The sequence below is a fragment of the Mya arenaria genome, chromosome 11, assembly GCF_026914265.1.
Source record: "Mya arenaria isolate MELC-2E11 chromosome 11, ASM2691426v1".
Classification (NCBI taxonomy): Eukaryota; Metazoa; Mollusca; class Bivalvia; order Myida; family Myidae; genus Mya; species Mya arenaria.
The window spans coordinates 22,725,087-22,752,548 of record NC_069132.1 but is presented as its reverse complement, the minus strand read 5'-3'; the positions used below and the strand labels follow the sequence as shown (position 1 = coordinate 22,752,548).

Below are 27,462 nucleotides of genomic sequence, written 5' to 3'. Positions count from 1 at the left end.
CCGCCAACTTCACGCCGCTAAGCTGCTAACTTCGCGTACATTTAGCTGCCTGTCTTTGCAGCCATCGATGAATTGCAACAATCAACTTTGCTGGGCGTTCAAGATCATTACGAAACAAAACAAATATATGATTGGCTCATCCTTTTGAAAAAATATTTTTTTTATAGATGGCCACGTTATTGAAGTACATGCACTTCAATGAATTATCCCGGTATCTTAAATATTGTCTGGGAATGAGGAATGTCCCTTATTTGTTCCAAATATCTGATATATTTCATCTTTAATACTTGTCATGTACTTTTTTTAATCAGACTCATTCAATTCGTATTCACAACCAATCCTCGAAGGCGGTTCAAGTGGCCTCGCCGAGCACTCACAAATGTCCCACTCACGCAAAACACTTGAGTCTCACTCACACCTGTGAATACGGATAATTATACCTTTCACTCGAAATATCTCGACCGTTATGTGATTACAGAGGATTAACTCATTGAGTGTGAGTGAGAGTGATTGTTCTGAATTCGGCCCTAAGACGTAGCAACAGATTATAAACAATCATGAACGGATATAACATTCAGTTGTCTTTAGTTGATGACTATGTGGCGTCTTACTAGGAAATCTGAGAGAGATTTACGAAGGAACCGTCAAGTACATCCTTCCAGACGGCCTCTGTCTTTGAGATGTTGTTTTACAGCATGCAACATAGTGTAAAAAACTATCACCGTCGTATAAAATTTGCGTGTGTCAGCCATTCAGTCCGCTAACACAACGTTTAATATAGATAAGTTGATTTTTGTATGGTCCTTTACAATCTATAAAGGGTCGCATCTAGGCTTTTTATCCGAATAGACCACACAATAGGAAACCATGTATTATTACAGCCTGAGTACATTTAAATTCTTTGTTTATTTTGTTAGTGTTTATACCGATGTATATCGTTTGGCGAATGGTCCAAGTTAATATGTAGTTCATATGTCGGTTTGTTGTCACAGATGTTAATTGCCTTCCACAATACAAGAGTGGGTGGGGAACGTGAAGGATACAAACCGTTATTAGTTTGGGGGGGGGGGAATAGTTTGCAAGAATAAATAATACTTCCTTTGCAACATATTTGGGTGTAACAAGAAGTTGAGACAATTTTACGATATATATATTTTATTAGAGATATGTTGAAATCCCATTTTTATTTATACTGGAAAAGATTTTCGAAAAAATAATTATTTTGTTTGTGTTAATAACCAATCAACATTCCTTAAGATCATTGAACTACATTGTATCCATATTGGTTTCTATAATTTGCAATTATTACTCTCCAAACTATTTTAATACCCGCACAGAGAATTGTCTTTGATGTTCAACAATCCCCACAGTTTCACTGAAATATGTAACGATTGGTTTCCAATCCCACCGCTGCCACACTATGTTACCAGTTTCCTGTAATAGTCTCTATAGCTATGCCACTTCTGCCTCCAAAAATGTAGCGAACTTTCTTCTTTTTTTGCTGAAAAAATCATTTCGGTGTCACAAAAATATATAACGATTTATTTTATTGCAATAATTTGACAGTAACTTAAGTTATAAACTTAACTAAAACATATATAAATATTCAAACGTTTGTCCTAGCGATTTAACTACTTTTTATTATGTTTCCGTGCGGTCTTGTATAAAAGAAATCCTAATATATATATATAATATATATATATCTTAGAAATTTACAATTTACAATTTACTTTAAACCAACTACGTAGAAACAAATGAGATTTGAATCAAATAAAGTCTAATTAACACATTGAATGAACACCATTTCCAACCATCTTTTTTCTTCAAAAATCTTCAATCACAAAACTAATCAAATATAAATCAAACAAAGGGGCTAGCCTAACTTAATTTACATCTCTAGAAAGTTTGCACTGTATCCCCAAAGGTAAAATCATTCAACCTAATGCACTAACACGATTTGTCTGTTTACACTTTACTTTGATCTACATAATAATCTGCAAGTTTCAGGAGGTGTGCAAGCTTATTTTTACCCACACTCGGGCCTTGACCAGTCGGCGAGTGCTCCGATAAGATAGTTAGTCATTTTATGTTTTTAGAGCATAGTACACAGACAGAATGTAACCCTGGCTAAAGCTACAATGGTTCTTTAACCTTATTTTATTTAAAATGGTGTAAGAAAAGAAAAGTTACCTTTGATTTCAGTTTTTATCTTAAGCAAAATGTTGCCTTCCGACGTAGCCTATATGAGGTAATTTATCACGTGGTATACACACACTGGTGAGACAGTCGTAGTAAAAAGAATTATGAAAATTATGTTGTTGCTTGAAATTCGGACAATATTGTTTTTACCACGAAAGAATGATTTACTTTTGTCTTACTGGTGTCGTAATTATATCGTTCGACAATTGTACGATATCACAAAACATATATACGGACAATGATATAATGACGAGAATGACAGCATTTTGTGATTGTATTGAGATAATCGTTTGAAAATCGTCAAAAATTAGGAAATTTCTTTGGAATATTTGCATTATATTTTCAAGTTACTCCAGCGGTACTTCTGAAATGTTCGTGATTTTCTCCTCTAATAAAACTAACACAGCCTTAATAGTCAATAGGTTATGTCAAGTCAAAGTTGAATATTCGCTTCTATATTATTAAAATATGTAACCTCCAGTAAAGTATGAAGTTTGATAAATTGACCAATCTCATATACTTCAAAGTATTGCCTGCTTACATGTTAACGGAGGCGTTGTGATATATGCCAGATAGAAAAGTTCAATGGAAACTACTGGGAGAGTCCATCTAGCAAACAAACTTTAAACTATGATTGTGTGACTAAGTAAATAAGTTTTCGAGTAGAATATTTAACCTCACACTAGCCAAATGATGTTGTTACGCAATGCCAATTCACTTCTAGTATAGGTTTCAACGCATACGTGTATTTTAGACAGTCGATTTGCATTACTGTACAATAACTACATCGTAATATTTTTGGCAAAAGTGTTGCTTTATATGGTATCAATTTCTTTACTTGGAAATTTCAATGAACAATTGAACCAAGAGAGAATTATATAAAGAAAATAGCGAAAGTAAACTTTTCAACATCTGTTAATGTACAGCAATAATCCTGCCTCACCAGCAACCCTTCTTGCTTCAAATTGTGACATGTTCATGTGGAAGCGACCAATTACGTATGAAATAAAGAGCAAATATACACATTTTCTTTTTGTATTCTCATTTTCGGTCATTTGCTAAACATATATGTAATATCCAAGCCAATGCCTTTGAAGTATTCAATGATCCGTTGAATCACTAGGCATCAATACTTAACAATAAGTTAATGGAGCCATCAAAGAACTGATTTGTGGGTCGCGTTCCTTAAAATTTGTAATCTGCGTTCACACATTTTCACATTTTTATTTACAACTGCGTATTCTAGTAGCAATGGTTTTATTATTTACTTGCACTTAATCAAACTTCATAAACTCCCATTCGCGTAAAAGTCAGACACAGACATAGCGAAACTCAACTGCCTCGCACATTGGTATTTGAATCAACTAGAAAGTGTAACTTTTGACAAATTAAATTGTTTTAGATCATAATTCTACCTTCCATAGTCGTAGGTGAAGCAAAACTTACCTTTTGTTCTCACAAGTTTCAACAACATGTCAAACTCCACCATTTTAACTGTGACCTAGTAGGTTTTTAAAGGTAAGTTAACCATTAGTATGTTATGCAAAATATCAATTAAATAAAAAAAAGAAGTAACAGCGTCATTGAAGCCAAAACTAGCGACTATAAGCATGTTAACGTTAAGCTATCTATGGTTAGAAAAATTGTTCTTAGCTTTCTCGTTTATAATCTACAAGGTGATAAAATATAAAATAAGATTGTGAGCTTGTGGCCAATAATTTTGGCCAAAGTGTTGCTTTAAATGGTATCATTTTTAACTCAGAGAAACTTTGTTCTTCCATGAAAAATGTATATGCCAAGGTAGAAAAAGTAGTAAAGTGTCGTTTTATTGGCATTTTTTTACTTCTGTAAAAGTACAAACATAAAACTGTTTCATCATCAACACTTTCTGCTATAAAAGGGGATAAAAATTATGTTTTTGTGAAAGCGATCAACCTAAATAGCTGAAGGTTCGCATTCAGAATAAAGAACAAATATTTAAACTTTATGTATACTCTTATCTTTTGTTATTTGCTTTTTACATATAAGTTATCATAAAGGAAAAGGCTTTCCAGTATCCAACGTTTTATGGAATCACCAGACAGCAAGGTTTAGTTAATGGAGTTATCAGAGAACAAGCTTTTTATCTGGACGGATTCCTTAAAACCTGTCTAATCAGCATTCACAGTGTTTTCACATGTATGTTGCTTGTCGTCACTGAATAGTCTAGAAAAATTGGTAATGGTATTTGCTTGCCACTTCACCAGACTTCTTAGACTCCAATTGGCTTATAATGTTCCCAGAGAGTCATATAGCCGACTGCAAATAACACCTTTTCCGACATCATATTTCTTCATATTTCGGTAATTCAAGAACTAAAAGGTGCCAAATACAGTTGAACCATTTAATCGCTATGGAGTTAACGCAATAATTGCTTTTTCGCCAAATCAAACAATGCTTAACACTGGTCGAAGATGTACATCTCGAGTTCACGTAATCTCTCATTTCCGAGTGTGTTTGAAAACTATTTTTCTGAGCTTTTAATATACTGAAATTGAACCAATACAATTTCCTTCAATTTTGCCCATATAAGGAACGAGCATGCACTGTAATATTTTGTCGCATAAAGCGTACATTGAATGCTTAAAAAAATCAACAGAATATCCTATCCAATTTGAGTTAAAGCTTTCTCCTTTTGAGCCCTCGATATATTTTAATTAATGTCGTTACAGTACGAATATGGAGTTAAAAATAAAGGCATCGTAAACAACTTCTTATAGAATATCTTTCAGCTGAAAGCGTAATTTGAAAAAAAATAAGAACATTTCAAAGAAATAGAAAAATGCTAAAGGCTTAAACATTTTGAAATCTTGTACTGTTTTCAAATGGTTTACGATGAATTCCCTTCGTTTTACAACTATCATGACTTGCCTTAAGACCGAGAGCTTGAAAATACATTTTGTTGTATTTTAATGCAATTTAACAATTTATGTAAACACTTCTTCATTTTTTATTCGAATAAATGACAAAATGTGTCGATGTTTGTGGTTGAATCAAATATTTGAAATATCATTCATGCCGGATATGTTAGCGATCGTGTTCATTTTATTATACATGCAGAAACTGTTATTAGCAATGTTTTGCTTACCCAGTGTGCTTTTAAAGTTGTGACTCATTCGAAAGTAGTACCGTATAGGAGCATGATTAATCATAAGATCCAAGACAATCGGTGTTTAACGAGTACTTTTTATTAAAATGTTGTTTTTGATCATATAACAAAAACAATTATCGATATTGCCATTAAATTTTGAATTTTGCACACGATAAATTAATGTTGGTGTTGTTATCCTTATTTGTTGTCTTGTTCCGTTGCTGATGGTCTGGCTGTTGGGTAGTTCTTTATCTTTGTGCGTTTAAACATGATTCGGCTAATTGTATAATACATTGTATTAACATCAAATGTGTTAAGTGTGAGTATTTTAGTGACTTCATGAACAGAAAGGCGTGACTCGCTAAACAAAGTTTACCTTCAAGTTGTATGTATTACTAAAGCAATTATTCTCGAGATTGACCATTCTGGGGCTAAGAAAAAGTCAAAAGATATATTTTTAAAAACTAGACATATGAATGTCTTTAAACAGGTAGATCTACTGCTTTTTTATGTATCAAAGAAATTTTATTTTCCAAATTTTAAGAAATCTCAAAAAAGATTATTGTCTTTTGAATCAGCGCTATCTAATTTAGGGTTTAGTTGAAACTGAAAACAGATTTAAAACCGTCTTTAGCTGGTGAAAAAGGGAGTGGATAATGATGCACCTATCACTACTAGTGTCATTGGGAAGTTTAATTGAACGAATTGTGATTTTGCTGCAGACGAATCTCTCTTCCGAATGCATCACGCTGGTTGGTACTATGATTTTTCGCTACTCTTAAACGAGTTGGTTGTCCGGTTAGCGCAGTGGTTAGCGCACCCGCATCTCACCAAGAGAGAGAGACGACCCGGGTTCCTGGCCAGGGCACTTTGAGTGAGTTTGATTATCGGGACAAGTGGATTTTCACCGAGTACTCCGGTTACCCCCACAACGCAGGACACACGGTCGCGCAACATCGTGCAAACGAGAATGACTTAGTATAAAATATATAATGTTTAACTTAACGATTTCAAATGAGGTAATTTGCGGGATAAAACTGTAAATAGTAATGCAGTTATTTTAGAGGCCTGCTTATAAAAGTAGCAGAACTAATTGTAAATCTGTTTTTAAACAATATTCCGTTATTGGCAAACAAGATATACAACTGGAGTACTTTTTTACAGTGTATTTCAATACAAGCAGCTTTGTCATACACGAAACGGTATCATAGTGTTTGCTAAGAATTAATTTGATTGGGTGGCTGTTACATGATGACAATTACTTTGTTCCCCTCACGTGTTCCTCCTTCTTTCATAACATAGATAAATAATAATAGCATGAAAACCATAATACCAGCAAAGCTGGCACGCTATTATAACATCGTTTCGTTTAATGGTACTATTATAACGGTCTAAATGACAACTAATGAGATGAAAACAACCTTAGAAGAACAAAACCAGAGATTTCATCAGCAAATGAGAGTTTTCACAAGATTTGGATAAAAATTAAAACACTTGTTATTAAGATGTAAATTAAATGAGTGTAAAGTCAATGCTTAATTGTGCCAAATGATGCTGATGAAAACATATTAATATGACAAAACAAAACACCTCAGTTATATAGCTTAAACGTGTTTATTTCAACGATAAAAGTTATATTAACTGATACTAAGTCACTCTTGATTGAAGGATGTTGTGCGAGAGTATGGTTTTGTGGTGTTGGGGAAACTTGTCCGGCTTAGTAAACAACCAACAAAATTCACATAAGCAAAAGCTTGGCATCGAATCCTGGTTCCCTTATTGAGAGTGGGGTCCATTGCACTTAAGAATAGTAATAAACGACAAAAACGTAATTGAGTTCATCACATTGTGTTTTAAACATTTATTCAAGAACATGAATGGCTCTAGAATAAGTTTTCTTTGAGGTGTTGACAAAAGGGTTTCATCAACACATTCTATGAGAAATGAGAAATATATGTCTATGGTACTATGGCCTGAGGCTGCCGAATTTCAAAATTCGACGATGGAAATTATAAACAGGATGTTTCGAAGATAATTGAATTGTTTTATATCGTATGAAAACTTAATTCTGATCAATTTAGTAAATGTGAAATAGTAAATACATCCCAAACAAGGTTCAATGCCATGAAGTGTGTAAGAAATAATTTCCGTCTTTTTTTTTAATTCGCATAAAAGGGGCATAAAATGGGTTGATGAAAACTTCAAATTTAATGCATATCATGTCGTCCGCATTTGACGTAAAATATCAAAACAGAAACAAAACATGATTTGTGCACAGACAATACAGTATTAGCGATCATTTTGTGCTTTTAACTGAAATTTGTGCCCTCGAAGCTATTAATTAATTATTATTTTAATAAAGGCACAAATATTTCGCATAAAAATAGAACACAAATGTTTGCATCAACCCATAGCCGTGCGCCTTTCAATTGCCGTAATTGTAATAACCACGATCAACACTAGTGTCAAGTTGACAGCCACTACAACCACTAAACACAGCACTAATCTGTCATTTGTTCTATAATATTCGCTACACAAACTACATTGTACGAGATGGCAGGTTTGTTGAGTTTAATAAAGAATGGCCATCTACGGGATGTGGGGTTGACACTTGTAATTAGCATGGATATAAAGAGAAGGAAATTTAGCTGTCGATTATCGACGATTCTAGCGGGATAAATTCAATTTTTTTTCTGACTTGTTCTTCTTACATTATAATTAATAAATTGCTTTGCAGCCAAAGGTGCTGTATTTCGTTGGTTAGTCTAAATGGCAACGTGATTTATTCATAACGGCCTGTCAAATTGATTATTTGTTTAACGTCATTGGTCGGGTAGGTACTAAGGCTACAAAATGACAGGACAAACAGTGAACATGTTTATTCGTGTGCTTAATCATTAAAGTAATATTGATATGAGTCAACACGTTAATCATATATAGGCAGACGATCAGTGCGTAAACATTGACTTTCAATATCCTTCAGAATTGCGTAATGGTTATAAAATAATGAAACAATGTAAACTGCAGAGACAAACCCTGTGGCAAACATTTAAAACAGAACCTGATTAAAAGCGTAACTGTAACTGTATCATCTAATGATATTCATAGTACAACACATTGTCACATTGATAATTAATCTGTATTGGTCCCAGGAGTTCCAGAGTTCTATTTTATGGTTATCTATTTGATATGCGATTTCTAAAATGACAAAAATGTAAACTATAAAAGGTAAGTACTTTAAGTACTATTTTTAACAAAACTCACAGAACCTCGTTAGAACTGAAACCGTATTATATTTCCATATTTGTTTATGTGTGTCGTTTTGTGTCGTTTTGTGTTTGTTGGAACTGATCCTCCTGCTTTTAAAAAGAACATTGGTTAACATGTTAGGCTAACTGGACTTGCCATTGAAATTTCTTGTTTCGTTTAAACTTTAAAGTTTGCATCTTATGAGCACTGTTTTCTTCTATGTTCCTGAGCGTTTCCAACCTGAGGTTGTCTGAGGTGTTAACTTCGTTTCTAAACAAATTGTCTTCATTTAACTTCTTATTCATTTGCAGACGCAGCAATTCTGGTGCTGACGGCCGTGGCGGTATCTGGTATGGTTTGTTGTCAAAATGTGGAAACGCTATTTAGGCCTCAAAGCTACAAATGACTGTGTTGATCAATGCAAACTATGTTCAACGACATCATCTTCGTCTGTCCATTTCAATAATCGCGAATGCGTGGCCGCGTGCGAATTATCATCTGGACTCAATGTCGACTCAATGTCGACAAATAAAGTGTTAACCTTTTGATGATGTAAGCTCTAGGCTAGCAATACCTTTTAGTGTTAAAGGTATTTATATAATTGCATCAAACATATGTTTGTGATTTATATTATAAATGTATATAGTTCTGCCTGAAAACATGTGTATACTAGAAATTGCCATTGATTTTTATTTTTCAAACGATACATTGTCTTCATTATTCTGATAGTCAGCAAATACGTGACAATACTGACATTATATGAACAATCTTTAAACTGTCTTAAGCAAATAAACGCCTTAATATGTTGTATTTCTCTTTGTCCAATGAGTTATTTTTTAAGCATTGCAGAGTTTAGCAGTTTAAATTAATTAAAGAATCTACCACTTAAAGCTATCAAACGATATTCAGACATCTGCATAATTTTTGTTTCTTCAAGTAGTTGATATTTAGACTATGTCGATATGATTATGGTTCAGCCAGGAATATTAGTGAATTTGACAATCCCTATTTAACTTTTTTGTTTATGAACAGAATGTCTATAAACTTTAATAAAGCCTTTATCTCTAAATTTGTACTCTACATGATTGCTTAAAATATTTTCAGGATAGGAATAAAAATATGTCTGTAATTGTATACGACTACTAATAGTGTTACACGGTTACATAAAAGAAACATGAACCGATGCATAGTGGAAATAGTAATTGTAGGTTTTCACACAGAAAGCAGTTAAATGAGCCGGAAGGTCACGACATCCACATCGCCACACTAATTTCCAAACCTTAACAAGGTTGCCATTACCGCAAATTAGACCTCTGAAGACTCTTAGGAAGAAAGCATGTGTAAATGCATTACAATCGGTTATGTATATGTTATTAAACCCGTCCCCACATGAGATAACAATGGTTTTGTACGTTTAATGAATCATGGACGCTTCAAAGGGTAAAGTAGATTTGCTTAAAGAAATATCTTATGCACAACAGTCAGGTGTGTGTAATACATGTCGAAACGTCACTATTGACAGTGTAATCTCAAGAAAAGTATGTATAGATTTGTTTAACTTGACCAATGCCGAATAATATAGTAACGATTGTCGCCTGTATGTATTCAACACTCACTTACTATCATTCTTACGAAAGCCATGTGCCCTACACCAGAAGAAATCTTTAAGATGACAATTAAATGTAAACTACTAGGAGGGTCCATCAGTAAAAAATAATTTCTTTTAATTTGTAACTATGTTACACAGTTTTCAAGTAGAGTATTTAACCTCAAAGTAGCACAGTGATGTAATTATGTAATGCAGAAGTTGCCCCCTGGTACACCTTTCGACAAATAAATTGATCTTAACAGTAGATTTGCGGTTCCGTATAAGAACTGCAGAACCATGTTTTGCTTTAAAGTGTTGCTTTGAATGGTGTCATTTTTCATCTGGGGCATCTTTTCAAACTTTCAACGAAAATATATATTTTAAAAAAGAATTGATGTTGATCAAAGTAAATTGTCCGTTTATTTGTTTCTTTTAATTTCTGTACATATGCAAAAATAATACCGTCTTACAATCAACTATTATTGCTTTAAACGGTGATATGTGCTTGTTTAAGTGGCCAACCTAAATAACTCACATTCACGTCGTAAAATATGTACTTGATGTATCTAATATACCAATATGTGAACTTGGAAAATGTTTGTAGCATTAAAAAGGGTTTTGTGTGCATTAAATATGTTAAACAATATAGAGCAAATATACAAACTTCATATTAACTGTCTTTCCGGTCATGTTGTATATATGAGTTATCAGCAAGTGTATTCCTTTCAAGTACCCAACGTTGTATTGAATCACGAGGCATCCATATCGAACAATATGAATAATGGACCAATCAGATATCTAGTTTATAAGTTGGTATGTTGGTAAACTGTGCAAACAGCATTCACAGTTTTTCTTCTTCATTGAAATTGAAATACAGACAAAGTTGTTTTTGAAAGTTTGAAAAATGGCCTATCAATATTTTATCTTCTTAAATGGTAAGTTTAGCAATCTTTACCTCAACTTTTCACGGGTTTCTACAACATACATCAAACTCCTATATTTTGTTCTGTTGTGATACCATGAACAAAGAGCATAGTCAGCCATGATTCTGGTTTGCAAAACATCATCCAAATAACAAGGAAGTAACCGAGTCATAGACGCCACGAGCAGCACTTGTCAACGGGCAAAGCTAAGCTCACCATTCCTGGAAAGTACATTTTCCCGTCAATCTAAAAGGTGATTAAATATCAGAAAGTGGCTTTTTGCGACGTTGCTGGACTAATTTCCTGCTTAGCTTTCCTATGTGTTTGTATTGAATCAAAGCAGTGGTGACACTAAACTAGGCACTATGTTGTCTATGTGAGAGTGTTATGTTTCCAATGGTTTTGATGAGATTAACGAACTCTTTGTTAGGTCATCATCCAATATAAAATGCCGCTTAAAATGAGAAAGGATTGTGCTGACAGATGCTTCACAACATATTAAATTGGGTTGAAATTGAAGTGTGTTTTTCCTGCCATGATTTAGCAACACCTTTTAACAAGTTATAGGATTACGTGGTTGACTGACATGTTGTTTTTTTTGTGTGTAATTTTTAAGTCATGTGTTTTTGAGTCAAAATAAACAAACAAATTTAAGTTCGAACGACACAGTTTAACTTGACGTTCATATATACATGTTTAGTGTGGTTACCAATATTTATGAAAATAGGTGTAAGGGCATTGTTGAAAACTATCCATTAAACATATTTCAGCTGAAGCCTTTTAGCGCTAAAATGTCTTATGCTAATAATGGTACAGTGCATAGAATAGAAACACGTTAAAGGCTTCAACACATTGAGATAATTTACAGTTATTAAATAGTTAACGTTGAATCCCCTTTGATGTACTATCATGACTTGCTTTGTCACGTTTAAAACAGGGTTTCAGAAAATCCTCTGTCGAAACCCATTGGGAGAGTGTTTCGAATTTTCTACCAGCGTTCACATATTTTAAGACAATTGCAGACGAGCAATAAGGTAAAGGTAGCCTAAATAACTTAAATAATAAAAGTTATCATGTATAATCTCAATATCTCGGGTTGTTTTCGCCGTAGCTTTTTCTTTTATATTGATAGGTACCCTTAAACGTAATGGAGTTTCAACACGGCTGTAGAAGAACTCCTGATTGCTAGAAAAACTTGTCGATGAAAGGATGACATTTCAATTGTTGAAGTATTGCTCCAAAAATATATTTCGTCTCATGGGTTTATGAAAAAAACTGTTTAATGAAAATATTTTAATACCAAATAAGTCATCACTTTATTTATTGCACGTGTAATGTTATAGTCACAGTTGAAGTCTCTAAACAAACTTGTATTTAAAATGTTGCATGTGAAAAGCAATACCAATAAGGCTCTACTTGTGTTTATTCAATATTTGACTATTATCACACGACAACAAGTTGTTAAATTTACATAATGTGCCTCGATTAAAGTTGTGTGCAATTTCATTTCAAGATTGGTATTTGAGGGTTTAGTCGAATGATCTTTATACAATTAATTTCATTAGGGCAATTTACTGCCTCTGAAAGGTTGCTTTCTTTAGCATTAAATTTCAGATTTTCCCCAATGACAATACATATAAAATTGTACTTCTTTAAAAACAAACACGACTTAATAATACCAACTCTAACAGACTGTATATATAAGGAGTCAACGCATGTATATTTGATAATTTAACATTAAATGTTATTTGGCATGGATTTGCATTTTCTCAGTCTGAATATGTCTCAATTTGGAAAAAAAACTAAACATAACTTTTTACGTTTGAGTCAAAATAATTGCTATTTCAATTAACCAAATATCGAAAATGTGCAAACGCATACAAACTTTTAAGTTAAGAATAGTTTAGATTTTATGGACATATAACACGCATAAGTTACTTTCGAAAGCTAACGGTAAATGAATGGAAAAAACTACTTTTCCTCGTTATTAATACATTTCCAGGGCAAACACCGAGACGTGACATTCCGGTTCATCAAGCGGTACTCCGATGGAATGTGTGTAAACAGGACACAGACGCTTCGCGGTATGGTATACCGGATGTTTATCAAACTGACACCCATCGTCGCTCTTAGAGAGATAATTTTGCCGAAATCCATTTTCTAGTCAGACAGACGACGACTCAGTTTATATTTGACCTGTCTTTGCCACAGTGGCTTGATGCCAAAGGCTCATTATGGTCACAATGATTAATTTCAACTAGCCAAAATTTATATTTTATACATACTTGAAGATGTATATCATCAAAATATTACATTGCCATAAACATAAAACGAGATTTGACAAAATTAAAAAATACCCTTTACTGTAATATGAAACAAGTGAAGAATGTTCGCCCGGCGAAAATGTAAACAAAGACCAATTCTCGTCGAAAATTATAACTTCTTTGTAAGCTTCAAACAAAATACTTGGCTCATAGATTCAGTGGCCCGTTGTACACATGTTAAAACCGGTATTCTTGTCGAGAGAAACAGTATACGTATATTAAAATGCTTCTAAATGCGAAATATCACAAGCGCTAGCCAGACATTGTTCTGTCAAAATGACGTAGTACCCGGTTCGCCTTAATCGATTAGCGAAAACGGCCAAAGGACGGGAACCATCGGATAAGCGCAGTGATGAATATTGCATACAAATGTAAACAAACAAATATTTGACCATTGCTTTTGAATTAATCTCATGTAAAATGCTTTGAAGTAGAAAACAATTTAAGGCCGCTATGTTAATGTATGAATTAGAAAAAAATATTTGATTTATCATTGTTTTCCAATCAAACGCATAAACAATTACTTTGATATAGTGAACAAACTTAGGCCGCTAGGCCGCCAACTGCCAAGGCCGTTAGGCCACAAGACCGCTAGCCCGCTAAATTCACGCTGCAAGGCCACTAGGCTGCTAACTTTACGACGCTAGGCCGCTAACTTCAAGTTCATTAAGCTGCCTATTCTTGCAGCCATCGATAAATTGCAACCACCACGTTTACTAGGCGTTCAGGATCAGCATGAAAGAAAACAAATATGTGATTGGCGCATCCTTTTGAAAATTTGAAAAGTCCACGTTATTGAAGTACATGCACTTCATTGGACTATTCCGGTCTCTTAAATATTGTCCAGGAATGAGGATGTAACTTATTTGTTCCACATATCTGATATATTCACTTGCATGAACATTTATCACTCACACTCATTCAATTCGTATTCACAACCAATCCTCGAGGGTGGTTCAAGTGGCCTAGCCGAGCACTCACAAATGTCCCACTCACGTAAAACACTTGAGTCTCACTCACACCTGTGAATACGGATATACCTCTCACGCGAAAATATCTGGACCTTTATGTGGTTACAGAGGATTAACTCATTGAGTGTGAGTGAGAGTGATTGTTCTGAATTCGGCCCTAAGGCTTTAAACGAGTTTAACAATTTTATATAGTTTCAAAGTTTAAGATCCTAATCGGAAACAGCATGTACATAACTACAATGTGAATTATGATCAGGAATAAGCTTAATACGGCACCTAGACATTTCTCGTGCTAAGCTTTTCCAGATGTTTGTTTTGGATCAGAGAAAACGTTGCATCTTTTTACCAGACAGTACCAATTCCGAGGAAGCTGAAATCTCCGATAATTTCACTCACATTGACAAGTACAATCACCGCTTAATAACAGTGTTTTCAACGCATGCAACTGCGCTCAATATTCTTTGAGGGACAGTTAAAGACAGACAGACAGACAGACAGACAATTTATTTTGACTTGTACAATGTACATCGTCAACAACACATAATGATATAACATATAATGTCAACGTGTATGTAAAGTAACAGATAATGCAAACAAATGAGTATATATATACAAATATATATGTACAAAAGTATTCAATACTTCTAAGTAATTAAATTAAATAAACTAATATATATATATCAGAGGATGAACATTAAATAGAATTATGTTCTAACATTAATCAAAGCGGATCTTTCTTTGAGAGCATTTTTAACAAATGTGTAACGTGTAAGTTAGTATAAATAGTAGTATGTACAATATCCAGACTGCTGATTTCCGTGACCGTGATGATACTAAAGCACTAAACAGACATCGTGTCTGTATTTGGCAACACGCTGATCCGATTTGGGTTCATACCAATTAAGTAATCTAATACCCGATAGTGCACGGCCTGGGCAACGACGGATTTCTTGTCTAACTATGAAATGAACGGTCATAGTCAATTGACGCATATTAAAGAGGTATAATATAGGTTGATGCAACAACTTTTAAAACAAAATGATTGAATGCATAATTATGTTTAATTCATTTGACTTTAATGGTAAAAATGGCATATGGTTTGTGAAGATAAAATGGTATATGCAGTTATAAAAAATGCTAAAAAAAATAATAGCTACGTGGCTATAAATGCCACAGTAAAGAACGCCGAAATTACATCATTTTATTTATCAGTACACAAATCATATGCTTATTGTTGTTTCGAGCATTAAAGTCAAATGAGTTACACTTAAATACAATAATTAGGAGTTCTCATACATATATCATTATTACCAACACATTTATCATATAAATTTGATCATGGGCCATGTTGGCTTAATTGAATATGTATGTACAGAATGTTATATATCTTGAATAAACTCTTCTTTTTCATCTATGCATACTGTAACATTAGTACACACTGTGACAATGAACTCATTATTCACAATAAGTATAATTAAATTGATTTGCACAATGGCTCGTGCTATTCAGCACTCTTCCCTCATTTAGTTAGGGAGAAAGACATTTGTTAATCAAGTAGCCTGATGAGTCCCCATGTATTTTTGGTACGATTTCAAAGGGTATTGCTAGCTGTTTATTTATATGTAAATTAAATGACCAAATTTCAAATTACATAATTGAAAAGAAAGTTATTACAGTTTGTATTTTTGCCAATAATTGGAACTGATAACGAAAGTAGAACGATATTTTTTGCAAAAAAAACCTTATTGATGTTTTTTTCTGTCTGTTTTTTAACATTTTATTTTCCTGAACGTAAGAATCTATGAATATATTTTACACAAAATGTACACAGGACTCTGCTAACCAATCGTTCAGCAGAAAAATACAGTATTTAAACTCTTTGCAAAGGTACAGTAGTAAAATTGCTTCGTCCACAATTCTGCAATAGAATGGGAAACTGTAATTGAGCATTAGTTTTACGGATTAAGCCGAAATACAATTCACTGAGATAATATGTATTACCCATTTAGTATTGGTGTTTGGGCGTTTGTTATATTCTCGGTAAAGGGTAGTGCGATCTGTTGAATGTTTTCGATAGAAAAAGGACTAAGTGGCGATGAAAGGTAACAAGTCCTTTATACGCTGGACTAAGTTGCGATGAAAGGTAACAAGTCCGTTATACGCTGGACTAAGTTGTAATGTAAGGTAACAAGTCCGTTATATACTGGGATAGTCATGTTACCTTTCATCGCAACTTAGTCCAGTATTTTTGGGTACTAGTTACAGGAACTTCTGACCTTTGGCACTTACAAAACTTTTAACTTTGAATGGTTAAATTTATCTAGGAATCAATTTCCAAGGAATGCTTTAGGCTTTTTTCCCGAACAATAGGAAACTATTGACTTATACAAGAAAACATACGCAAATATATTTATGTTTTGTTTGTATTTGTAAATGTGTGGCATACTGTTTGACATAATAGGTACTATCGAAAAAAATATTCAGACATTAAGACATTCTTTTAAAAGCTTTTCATACACAGATAAGGAATTATTTTTTCAACTTTTTGTTAACTTTGACGTAACTACTGATTGAAGAATTTTAAAGTTACGATTAAGATTCTTTATGTAATAAACGGGCCCATGTAAGTGCATCTTTTGGTAATACGATTCGTCACAAAATGTACCAAATTGAGAATGTTTCCTATGTTTTCGTCTACACATTAGTTCCTTTATCGGAACTGTTACAATCAGAACAGTTCTGTATTATTTACAACCATATTCACTGATAATCTGCAAACAATTTATTGAACGTTGTCCTTGACAATATGGAACAAAAAGCCACACCAACCGTAACGACGTGCCTTAACTATAACCTACATGCTAATATTCAATAACCTATCGATTTTGCACTTTAAATGTGTTTCCTTTAGCTAAATTTAGCCGTCACTGATATGTTGTTGTTTATAGTTGCAAAGATTAATTGAAGATTTTCCCAGAAACGACAAGTGAATTTACCGGAAAGCTGAAAGATTGTTTGGCACTGAGTAATCTTAATTAGAATTGCGTTTGATTGGCTCTTTATGGTGCGAATATGTTGTCGTTATGGCACTGCATGGTCTAGATAAGAGTTGGACATGTGTTTGTTTCTCTAACAGGGCCATATGCTTGCCAAAATGTGGTCTATTTGGCCCTAAGAAGGCTTAAATATAGCTGATCATGGGTTTGATTGGCTCAGAATGGGAATTTTTGATTCTCAGATTGAAGTTCTTTTGGTACTGACTATGCTGCAAATATTTTTGGTAAAATGGTGGATGTTGAAGAACATTCCAGTGGTTCGCTTGACACTAGAAAAGTTTAATTTGAGCCTCAATGGGATTAACTAGGCACTTAATTGATTAGGAAATAACCTATTTAGAGTTTGTTTGACACTAAATAGTCTCTAATAAAGTCAATATGTGGTTAATTCAACACTGTATCGGCTTCATTGACTTCTTTAGATGGTATGTTTGACACGAAAAGGAGTAACAAAATGTTTTTTTTTATAAAAGGTAGAGTTGAACAGATGTGATGACTTATTGGCCGATAAGGGTTGGTTCTAGACAAAATGTGGTTAAATAAACTCTTGGTTGGTCTTGGTATAACCTGTCTGTGTTTTAAATAATGAGTAGGCTTAATCCGCGACCACAATATGGAGGACTGAGGTGTTGAAAAACCCTCTGTAATAAGAAAGGTATGGAATTGGCTTTATCGTAATCATAAAGAGGGTATTTGGGGACCTGTAGTGTCTATAAGAGTAAATATGCTATTGGCTGGTCACTTAGAATGCACTAAGTATTGTTACGACCTAGCCCCGTGGTCCGTCGACGCTATCAACTGTCCCTTTTAGGGTGACCAAGTATTTGAAGCAATAATTGTTACGACATAGCCCCGTGGTCCGTCAACGCTATCAACTGTCCCTTTTAGGGTGACCAAGTATTTGAAGCAATAATTGTTACGACCTAGCCAAAATGACGACGCAATGAACGTTTTACGTTTTATTTTTGGAGCAAATAAATATATGCATCAAGACATCAAACATCAGATATAATATACGGTAGTAATCAGCGGCACCATACACAGCAAAACGCGTTGGCTTATATGAACGTTGGCACAGCACGTCGAAGTAAGACAGTAAAATATTATTATCAGTATAAAGTTGTTTACAAACTCAATATAAAATCGATGCCTGTTAATTTATTACTTGTAAGTAGTTTATTTACTTATTTATTGTCTATTTAAATATTCAGGTTGATTTTAACCTTTTAAGAATAATATGCAGGCAGCTTGTTCAATGATCCAAATTCGACTGTCCTGAGACTGAAAATTCACGGCCTTATATACTCCTATGGTTAAATGACCCGAAAATCTCGGTCAAAAATGACCTGACCCAAATTGACCCGACCGAAAATGACCCAGAATCGGGTCAAATGACCCGATTGGCTGACAGCCATTGTAAAATATTCAAGATGGCGGACGAACTGTCAAATGACCGTGAGTTTCCGAAAAAGGATTTAAAGCATCACACTGGATTACAACAATAAATTATCAGTGCATTTCATGTGAATAATGGATTATTAACTAAGAGACATTATCACCTTGTGGAACGACATGATTCAAACGCTCAAGTAAGAATAACTTGTCAAGTTTTGAAATCTTGAAAGGTCAAAAACTATCTCAGGATTACCCAAGATTCAAAGGTAAAATGGCGGTGTACACGCTGAATTACAAAGAAAATATGTGAACTTTGTGAAATTCCCGACAAGAGTTATTACGTTTTGCTGTGTTAGTGCCATAAAACAACAGGTTTGAGATCAGTACATGTTATGCAAATAATGTTAAACCTGTACATCAATAATTTACTAAATAACTTGGTACTTATTAAATATTTTGCATGAACAATGCTTGAAAAAATGGACTTTATCCAGGATAATATTACTAACAACACTTAGTGACTATTAATGATCTTGGCATGATGGACACAGGGCTAGCCCGTCTGTAATATCAGGATGGCGCTAAGCACTGGCCTAAAATGCCAAGGTTTGAAAACTTCAAAATATCTTTCCATGAATAGACAAAGGTAAGTATGAATTACATATATTTTACATTAATAAAGATAAATACAGTATGGAGCGATGCATGCCGGGGTTTATCAATACCCCCTCCAAATAGAGGCTAAGCTCCTGCTGCCTTTAATAACATTGAGATCAATAGTATGAGATATACATATGATAAACATTTTAACACTTTTGCACTTGACGTTAACAATAGAGATAAAAATAAACTTAGCCAGGCGGTCTTCTAGGGTTGTTTGTGTTGATGTGTCATCTTTTCGGCTGCTCCCTGCCTGTGTCGCTTGGTCTCTTCCCCCTAGGCCCTTCGGCATCATCAGTGACTTCGGAGGCGGCGTCTTCGCTGGTGTCCTTGGCGATAGAGCGTCAAACCCACAAAATAGCGGATCGAGATGGTCCTCTGCACTTGGGAGGACCGCCGTGTCCTCAATAACCTGGTCACAACTACCGCCCGTCGACCTGGCAGAACCCTGGATTCGGGAGTATGTATGGGCCCTATTGGGTGTTCCCATTCTTTCGACTGACGGTGATGGGCCATCCAATCCCCCAAAAATGACATTTCCCGGGGTCGTTTTAACAGGGTTTCCTGTCGGCGGTCTTTCCGCGTAATTGGTGTTATTCGTCCTGTTGGCTGGGCGTAGCTCGGGAAACGACCCACCGACGTTTGATGTCTCGCCATACTCCAACACCCGTATCAACTGGTCAAGGTCTGGTATGCCCACCCCATCCCCCTTCGCGCCTACTGGTCCGCTCGTGCTTCTCGGTGATTCAGGCTCCATCCAGGAAGGCTACATACTCGGTGGTTGGTTTTCCCCATCGGAATCATCCCTCAGGAGATCTATCGACAAGCGATCGGCCACCTGAAACATGTCATGGCTTGTGACGTGGATGGGTCGCTCTGCTTTGATCAGGTACTGCGCATAATTTATAGGCTTTCTCATGTTTTTCTCCTGGTTGACATGCCGTGAATACCGGCTCACATGGTCTCTTAATGTGCTACTGTCCTGGCATCTGAACTGACACAGCAAGCAGTGGTAAGGCACCTGATGTAGAGGTATGTGGTCTTTTAGTATGTGTGCAGCCATCCGGTTCTTCCTATCCTGTTTGCCACATCTGGCGCACTGCCACATAATACCGCCGTTGGATGCCTTCATCTACAAAATATAAAATAAAAATGCAAGGTTTGCCCCCCTAAAATACTACCAATGCTGTGCCAACGGCTAGCCACAAGTCCGTCATTTTTGAAGTTAAATGTATCTCAGTCGCCCGGAATAAGTACGGTTAAACGACCGGGGAGCGAAAAGCGTAAAGTTATAGCTACTCTTTGATCCGCAACCGCGATGCCAACTGGCTAGCCCACTTCGGTGCAGTTTTTCCCCTATACAACTTAAGCTTATTATGGTGGAGCAAACGTTTTGCGCCGCGTTTGTCCAATTAAACCACGTGGTTCAACGCAGATCGACTTTCTGTTATAACGAATGGCCCGTCGAAAGCCTTCTGGAGCTTTGGATTTACCCCAACCCGACGAGTCTCGTGTAGGCACCATACTATGTCGCCTACCTTGTACTTCGTGAAAGCTAACCTCCGGTCGTACACCTCCTTACTGCGTTCGGCCTCCTTACCTAGATGTGTTCTCGCTACCTCGTGGGCCCTCTGCATAGTCTGTCTTAAACTAACAATGTATTCTGCCTCACTACGGATATGCTCATCACTGTCCCTTACTGTAGGGTACTGAAGATCCGCCGGAAGTCTTACCTCCCTACCGAGGGCCAACATGTTTGGACTAAGTTTAGTAGCCTGATGAGGCGTTGCCCTGTATGCGTTGGCGATACAACCAAGATGTACATCCCAGTCGTCCTGCTCCTCGGACAAGAACGCTCTAACCATCTTGACAATAGTCCGATTGGCTCTCTCCACTTGACCATTTCCCTGTGGATTACGTGCGCTAGTCCGGGTCTTTTTCACTGCCAATAATTCGCAAAGCTCCTTAAAGAGCCGGCTCTCGAAAGCCGTTCCCTGGTCAGAGTGGATGGCCAATGGGGTTCCCCAGCGGTTAACCACGTGGTCAACCACTATTTTTGCACATTGTTCAGCGGTCTGGCTCGGTACTGGGACAACTTCTATGTATTTTGTAAAGAGATCCGTCAATACTAATATATGGCGGTTACCCCTGCTCGTCACCGGAAATGGACCCATGAAGTCAAGGGCTATTATATCCCACGGGGCACCGGTTCTAACGTGTCACATGGGAGCCCTGGGCGTCTTTGGTGGTTTTTTATCGGCTTCGCAAACGTCGCAACATCTTATGTGCAGTTCTACATCTTGTTTCATTTCGAACCAGTAATAATTCCGTGCGAGTTTACCCTTGGTTCGTTTAACCCCCATATGTCCGGCAGTGACTGGTTCATGGGCTCCTCTAAGAACCTCCTCCCTCAGTACGCGTGGCACGATCAGCTGCGTGTAGTTATCTGTCTGGTCTAGTTTACAAAAGCTACGGTAGACCACGGCGTCAACGGTCCTTAGACTGTCCCAAATCATGAAATAATGGCGCGTCTCAGGACACATGGCAACAATGTCTTCCGGTTTCGGTTTCACACCGGCGCGCTTTGCCCTCAAAACCGGCCCAATGCTCGCGTCCTCATCTTGCATCCTTCCCAGTTCAGTAAGACTATACGTATGTGTCCAATTCGCCCGCGATATCTCGTCACCCTGATTAGATGGGCCAGGTTCCTGTTCGTCATCGACCGTCAGTGCTCGAGCTATGGCTGGTAGCGGGGTCTCAATTTTTAATACAATAGGCTTCGACAGAGCTCCGGCCCCTTCAGTAGCACCTTCCGGAACGTCTTCTTCGTCAAGCGTCCGCTTAGCAGTGACAGTCTCTCCTGTCGGAGTTTTAGGCACAACGTCAGCGTCCATGAGTACACATGCATCTTCCAAATCATCTGACACGCTCACTTCCGGTCCTCCGCATTGAATCTCGGAATGGCACATGATTTCCGCCCGTCGCCGACACTTTGCACAGGGGCCACACTTGAGCGGCTCACTCATGTCCACGATGTGACAATGGCACTCCCTCGGGTCTTCACATCTGCTTAACCCATCCGCGTTGCCGTGATGTTGCCCTTTACGATACTCAACAGCGAAGTCATAGGGGGACAGGATTTCCAACCACCTTGCAATCTTCCCGTTGGACTCCTTGAGCTTAAACAGCCAGACCAGAGCTTGGTGATCTGTGCGAACCACAAAATGGCGGCCTAGAAGATACTGGCGGAAGTACTGCATAAAGTAAACTATGGCCAGCAACTCTTGCTCGGTTATACAATAGTTGCTTTCCGCCTTATTCGTACTTCTGCTGGCGTAGGCGACCACCCTTTCTCTCCCCTTCTGCATTTGTGACAAGACCGCGCCTATCCCTACCCCGGAGGCGTCTGTATCTAGGTAGAAGATACCCCCTTCATTCAATGGATACCCCATTACTTCCGGCCCAGTCAGTGCCCTTTTCAAATTCTCGAAAGCAGTCTGACAAGCATCTCCCCACTCAAACTTCCGGTCCTTCTTGGTAAGTTCCGTTAGGGGTCGAGCCATGGTGGCAAAGTCCCTTACGAACCTTCGATAATAAGATGCCGTGGCTACAAACTGTTTCACATGTTTTGTGTTCTGAGGTACTGGCCAGTCGACTATCTTACTGGTGTTGGTCGGATCTGGGAGAACTCCGTCATTTGAAACCACGTGACCAAGAAACAAGACTTTGTGCTGCAACATGTTACATTTTTCGGGTTTCAGCTTCAACCCCGCCTGTTTCATGCGATCTAGTTCTTGCTCCACCCTGTGAATGTGCTGTTCAAAAGTGGTCCCGTAGACGATTATATCGTCGATGTACACCAAGCATGTTTCCCACTGGAGGCCCTGCAGTGCAATCTCCATCGTGCGCTGAAAGGTACTGGCTGAATTATTTAAACCGAATGGCATACGTGTCATTTCGAAGTGCCCGTATTTGCAACAGAAAGCGCTCTTTGGAACATCCTCTTCTTTGAGTGGTATCTGAAAGTATCCACTTGTCAGATCGAAACTGCTAAAGTATGTGGCTCCTGCGACTGCGTCTAAACAGTCTTGAATTCTCGGGAGCGGGAAACCGTCCGGTTTTACCAGCGCATTAACCTGTCGGTAGTCTACACATGGCCTTACAGAACCGTTCTTCTTTCGAACTAAAACAATAGGCGACGCCCATGGTGAAGTGCTTTTCTGGATAACCCCCTTTTGTAGCAGTTCGTCTATGGCCTTCTTCTCTTCCTCTGTGTATGCAAGTGGGACGCGCCTCGGCCGTTGCTTTATTGGCGGGGCGTCGCCCGTCTTAATTGTGTGCTCGGCTAAATGCGTAAGCCCCAGGTCCCATTCGGCAGTGGAAAAACTCTGCTGGTACTTCTGGAGGAGACCGGCAACCACGCCTTTTTCATAGTCCGACTTCCCTGCCGTGGACTTCCGGTACAAGTCGACGAGGTGTTTTGGTACCTCCGCTTCCGTTGCCCTAGTAAATTGGTTAGTGGCCGGTGAAGACCTCTCTCCTAGCCTAATTCTTCTCACCGACGTCATATTCCCTTGACCATCGTCGTCCTCAGCGGCCGCAACCACACTGACCACTCGTTCAACCCTTTCGGCTCTCCCAATTTCGGCGTTCTGTCGCAACAAGAAATCGCTTGGGAATGGGTTGAGAATTCTGATTTTACAAGTTGGCCCCTGGTTTACATCCACTAGAGTAGCTGCCATTTGTAATGGATAGTTGTCCCTAAAGTTATCTACTGGTTCAACAATAAAATCAGCCTGCACGGTGTCATCTTCTTCGTACCTTTCTACATACACACTTATCACCGACTCTGCAAGTCCAGGGACGCTGATGTCGTCGGCTACAGTAACCCGTCTGGTTTTCCTGTCCCGCCCCACCTGAAATACTGGCACATCAACTCCCTCTAAGAGTATTTTATTTTGGCTAAGCAAAATGTCTGCGGGACCGCTCTCCCCTCCCCTTAGGATGTCATACCCCAGTAGAGCGTCCTCTTCAACTTCGGCCACAATAACCTCTCGTTCAAGCTCCAGAGTCCCTAAACTCAGGCTGAATTTGGCTTTACCTGCCTTCTTAATCGGGTTGCCCCCCGCACCCACTAAGCAGTACGCCCTTTCTAATGGCGGCCGCTTGTCCTTTGGTATAGCTTCGTACGCCCGTGTAGATAGTATCGTCCGTGAGGCGCCAGTGTCCGCAGTGAACGTGACCGGTACTCCGTTAACAGACCCTCGTACGTATACCCCGTCTGCAATAGAGCTCCTCCTCACGGTCCTTTCACTCCCCACTGTCGTCCCCTCACCGTCTTCTTGCTGCGTTATGGCTGTAACTTTAAGGCCTGCTTTACTGCTGATGTGGACCTCCCCTAGGACATTCGGGGTGGTCCCTGGTCGTTTAAACGGTTTTCATTTTGGTTTGACAGCGGTCGGCTGGTATTTACCCTTCGCTCCTTCCGGTCCGGACATTCACGTGCGTAATGACCCTGCTTGTGACAGTTATAACACTCAACTTTCTTTTTGGTGTCTAATTTCTTTGTGTCAGCGTTAACGTGACCTTCCAAACGCTCGAGCCGGTTTATCAGTTCTTTCAGTAGACTATTTTGCAGCTCATCTCGCTTTTGATCTGTCCCTAGTCCATTCTCTTTCCTCTGTCCATTGAACTGTCTTGAGGTGTCTCGCCGTTCGGGTACCCTATGGTCACCATTATGCTTGTCCCACTGCGGCTCGTATGCTCTTCTTGCTTGATAACGCCCTTTTCTGTCAGCTCTATCTCTTCCCCGAATCTGTAACCAATTGACTGCAAAGTAAACTGCCTCATCGACCGTCCTAGGTTCTTTATTAAACTCCAGCTCGAACCGCATTTCCTCGTCTGTGACCCCGTCTAAGAACCGCCGCACGAGGTCCTCGTCCCTCGTCTTCCGGTCTCTAAACCCGTGGGCCTTGTCGTACAGCATTTTGAGGTCCGATGCGTACTCCTCTACTGTCTCCCCCTGTCGTTGCGTCCGTCTGCTAAATTTAGCGGCATATGACCGGGCTGTTTCTACGGCCCTGAACCTACTATTTAGCTCAATAATAAGTTCTTTGTAGTTATTCACTGTGTTAGGCTTTAATTGGGAAAATACAAATTGTGCTGCTGCCCCCTCCAGCCTAGGCAGTAGCTGATCAAGCCTCTCGTCTTCGGACCAGCGGAAACGACCGGCTATGGCTTCAAACTGCGCCAGCCAGGTGGCCCAGTCTTCTTTACCAGTGAACACCGGCAGCTTAACTGGTGGGTACCTCGCAGTTCCTTCGCGAAAATAGGGGGCATCGCGTATCCTATCAGGCTGCGTGTATGGCCCGTGGTACATCCGGTCCGATTCCCAACTACTTCCGCCTGCTCTCGTGTTCCTGGAGCTTGATACAGCATATCCCTCCCGTTGCGTCGACCCCGTCGCGTTGTAGCCATATGGTGTCCCCGTCGGGTTACCCGCATCCCACGTGTGGTCAACATCCCTTTCCGTTCGGCCGGCGCCGTAGTACGTCGTCCCCCAGCGCACATAAGACGGAGCATCTGCGTTAAGGGCCTGACCTGAAATATGCTAATTACCTTCCTTGCGATTGTTCCTTGAATTACTACTGTCATACTCACTTACATTGCTGTTATTTGTGCAAAATGTCCTCGTCTCTCCCGACCCATCTTTACACTTAGCCATCCCTCTTTTGATGGACTGTAACTCCCTAACGACGTCCTTCAAAGCCCCCGTGACACCTACCATAACCTCGCGTAATGGCCCCTCGTCACAATCACTTGGCGGGTCATTGGTTGTAGACCCGGCCTCGGACGCGGAGTCCAGTGTGGCATACTCGTCGGCATCGTCGGCCGCCTCTGGGTTATTAAATATTACCTCCCCGCTATCGACCTCTTTTGGATCAGTCATGACGCGAACTCCTTTAACTCTTGATAATTTTAAATCCCTGACCTATCGCGTCTAGTACGTGACTATGTTACAACCCCCTTCGTCTGGCGTAGTTCGTATCGCTGGATCTGCTATTATAACAGATCCCACCGCTGCCACCAATAAATGTTACGACCTAGCCCCGTGGTCCGTCGACGCTATCAACTGTCCCTTTTAGGGTGACCAAGTATTTGAAGCAATAATTGTTACGACATAGCCCCGTGGTCCGTCAACGCTAGCAACTGTCCCTTTTAGGGTGACCAAGTATTTGAAGCAATAATTGTTACGACCTAGCCAAAATGACGACGCAATGAACGTTTTACGTTTTATTTTTGGAGCAAATAAATATATGCATCAAGACATCAAACATCAGATATAATATACGGTAGTAATCAGCGGCACCGTACACAGCAAAACGCGTTGGCTTATATGAACGTTGGCACAGCACGTCGAAGTAAGACAGTAAAATATTATTATCAGTATAAAGTTGTTTACAAACTCAATATAAAATCGATGCCTGTTAATTTATTACTTGTAAGTAGTTTATTTACTTATTTATTGTCTATTTAAATATTCAGGTTGATTTTAACCTTTTAAGAATAATATGCAGGCAGCTTGTTCAATGATCCAAATTCGACTGTCCTGAGACTGAAAATTCACGGCCTTATATACTCCTATGGTTAAATGACCCGAAAATCTCGGTCAAAAATGACCTGACCCAAATTGACCCGACCGAAAATGACCCAGAATCGGGTCAAATGACCCGATTGGCTGACAGCCATTGTAAAATATTCAAGATGGCGGACGAACTGTCAAATGACCGTGAGTTTCCGAAAAAGGATTTAAAGCATCACACTGGATTACAACAATAAATTATCAGTGCATTTCATGTGAATAATGGATTATTAACTAAGAGACATTATCACCTTGTGGAACGACATGATTCAAACGCTCAAGTAAGAATAACTTGTCAAGTTTTGAAATCTTGAAAGGTCAAAAA

The 27,462-nt window shown here is 38.3% G+C and overlaps 1 protein-coding gene across 1 annotated transcript; it reads right to left on the bottom strand.

Annotated features, from left to right (window-relative positions):
• Nucleotides 1-20,261: 20,261 nt before the first annotated feature.
• LOC128208422 (protein NYNRIN-like) lies at nucleotides 20,262-21,669 on the bottom strand. The gene is made up of 2 exons (XM_052911982.1): nucleotides 21,034-21,669; nucleotides 20,262-20,627 (listed from the first exon to the last, which is right to left on the bottom strand). The coding sequence occupies exons 1-2, from the start codon at nucleotides 21,667-21,669 to the stop codon at nucleotides 20,262-20,264; spliced, it is 1,002 nt and encodes a 333-aa protein (XP_052767942.1).
• Between the last annotated feature and the right edge of the window lie 5,793 nt (nucleotides 21,670-27,462).

Coding starts and splice junctions, on each gene's coding strand:
- LOC128208422 (XM_052911982.1), bottom strand. CDS start 21,669: ATGGGTCCATTTCCGGTGACGAGCAGGGGTAACCGCCATATATTAGTA. Junction 20,628..21,033: donor TAGCTTTCACGAAGTACAAG/GTAGGCGACATA, acceptor TATATTTTGTAG/ATGAAGGCATCCAACGGCGG.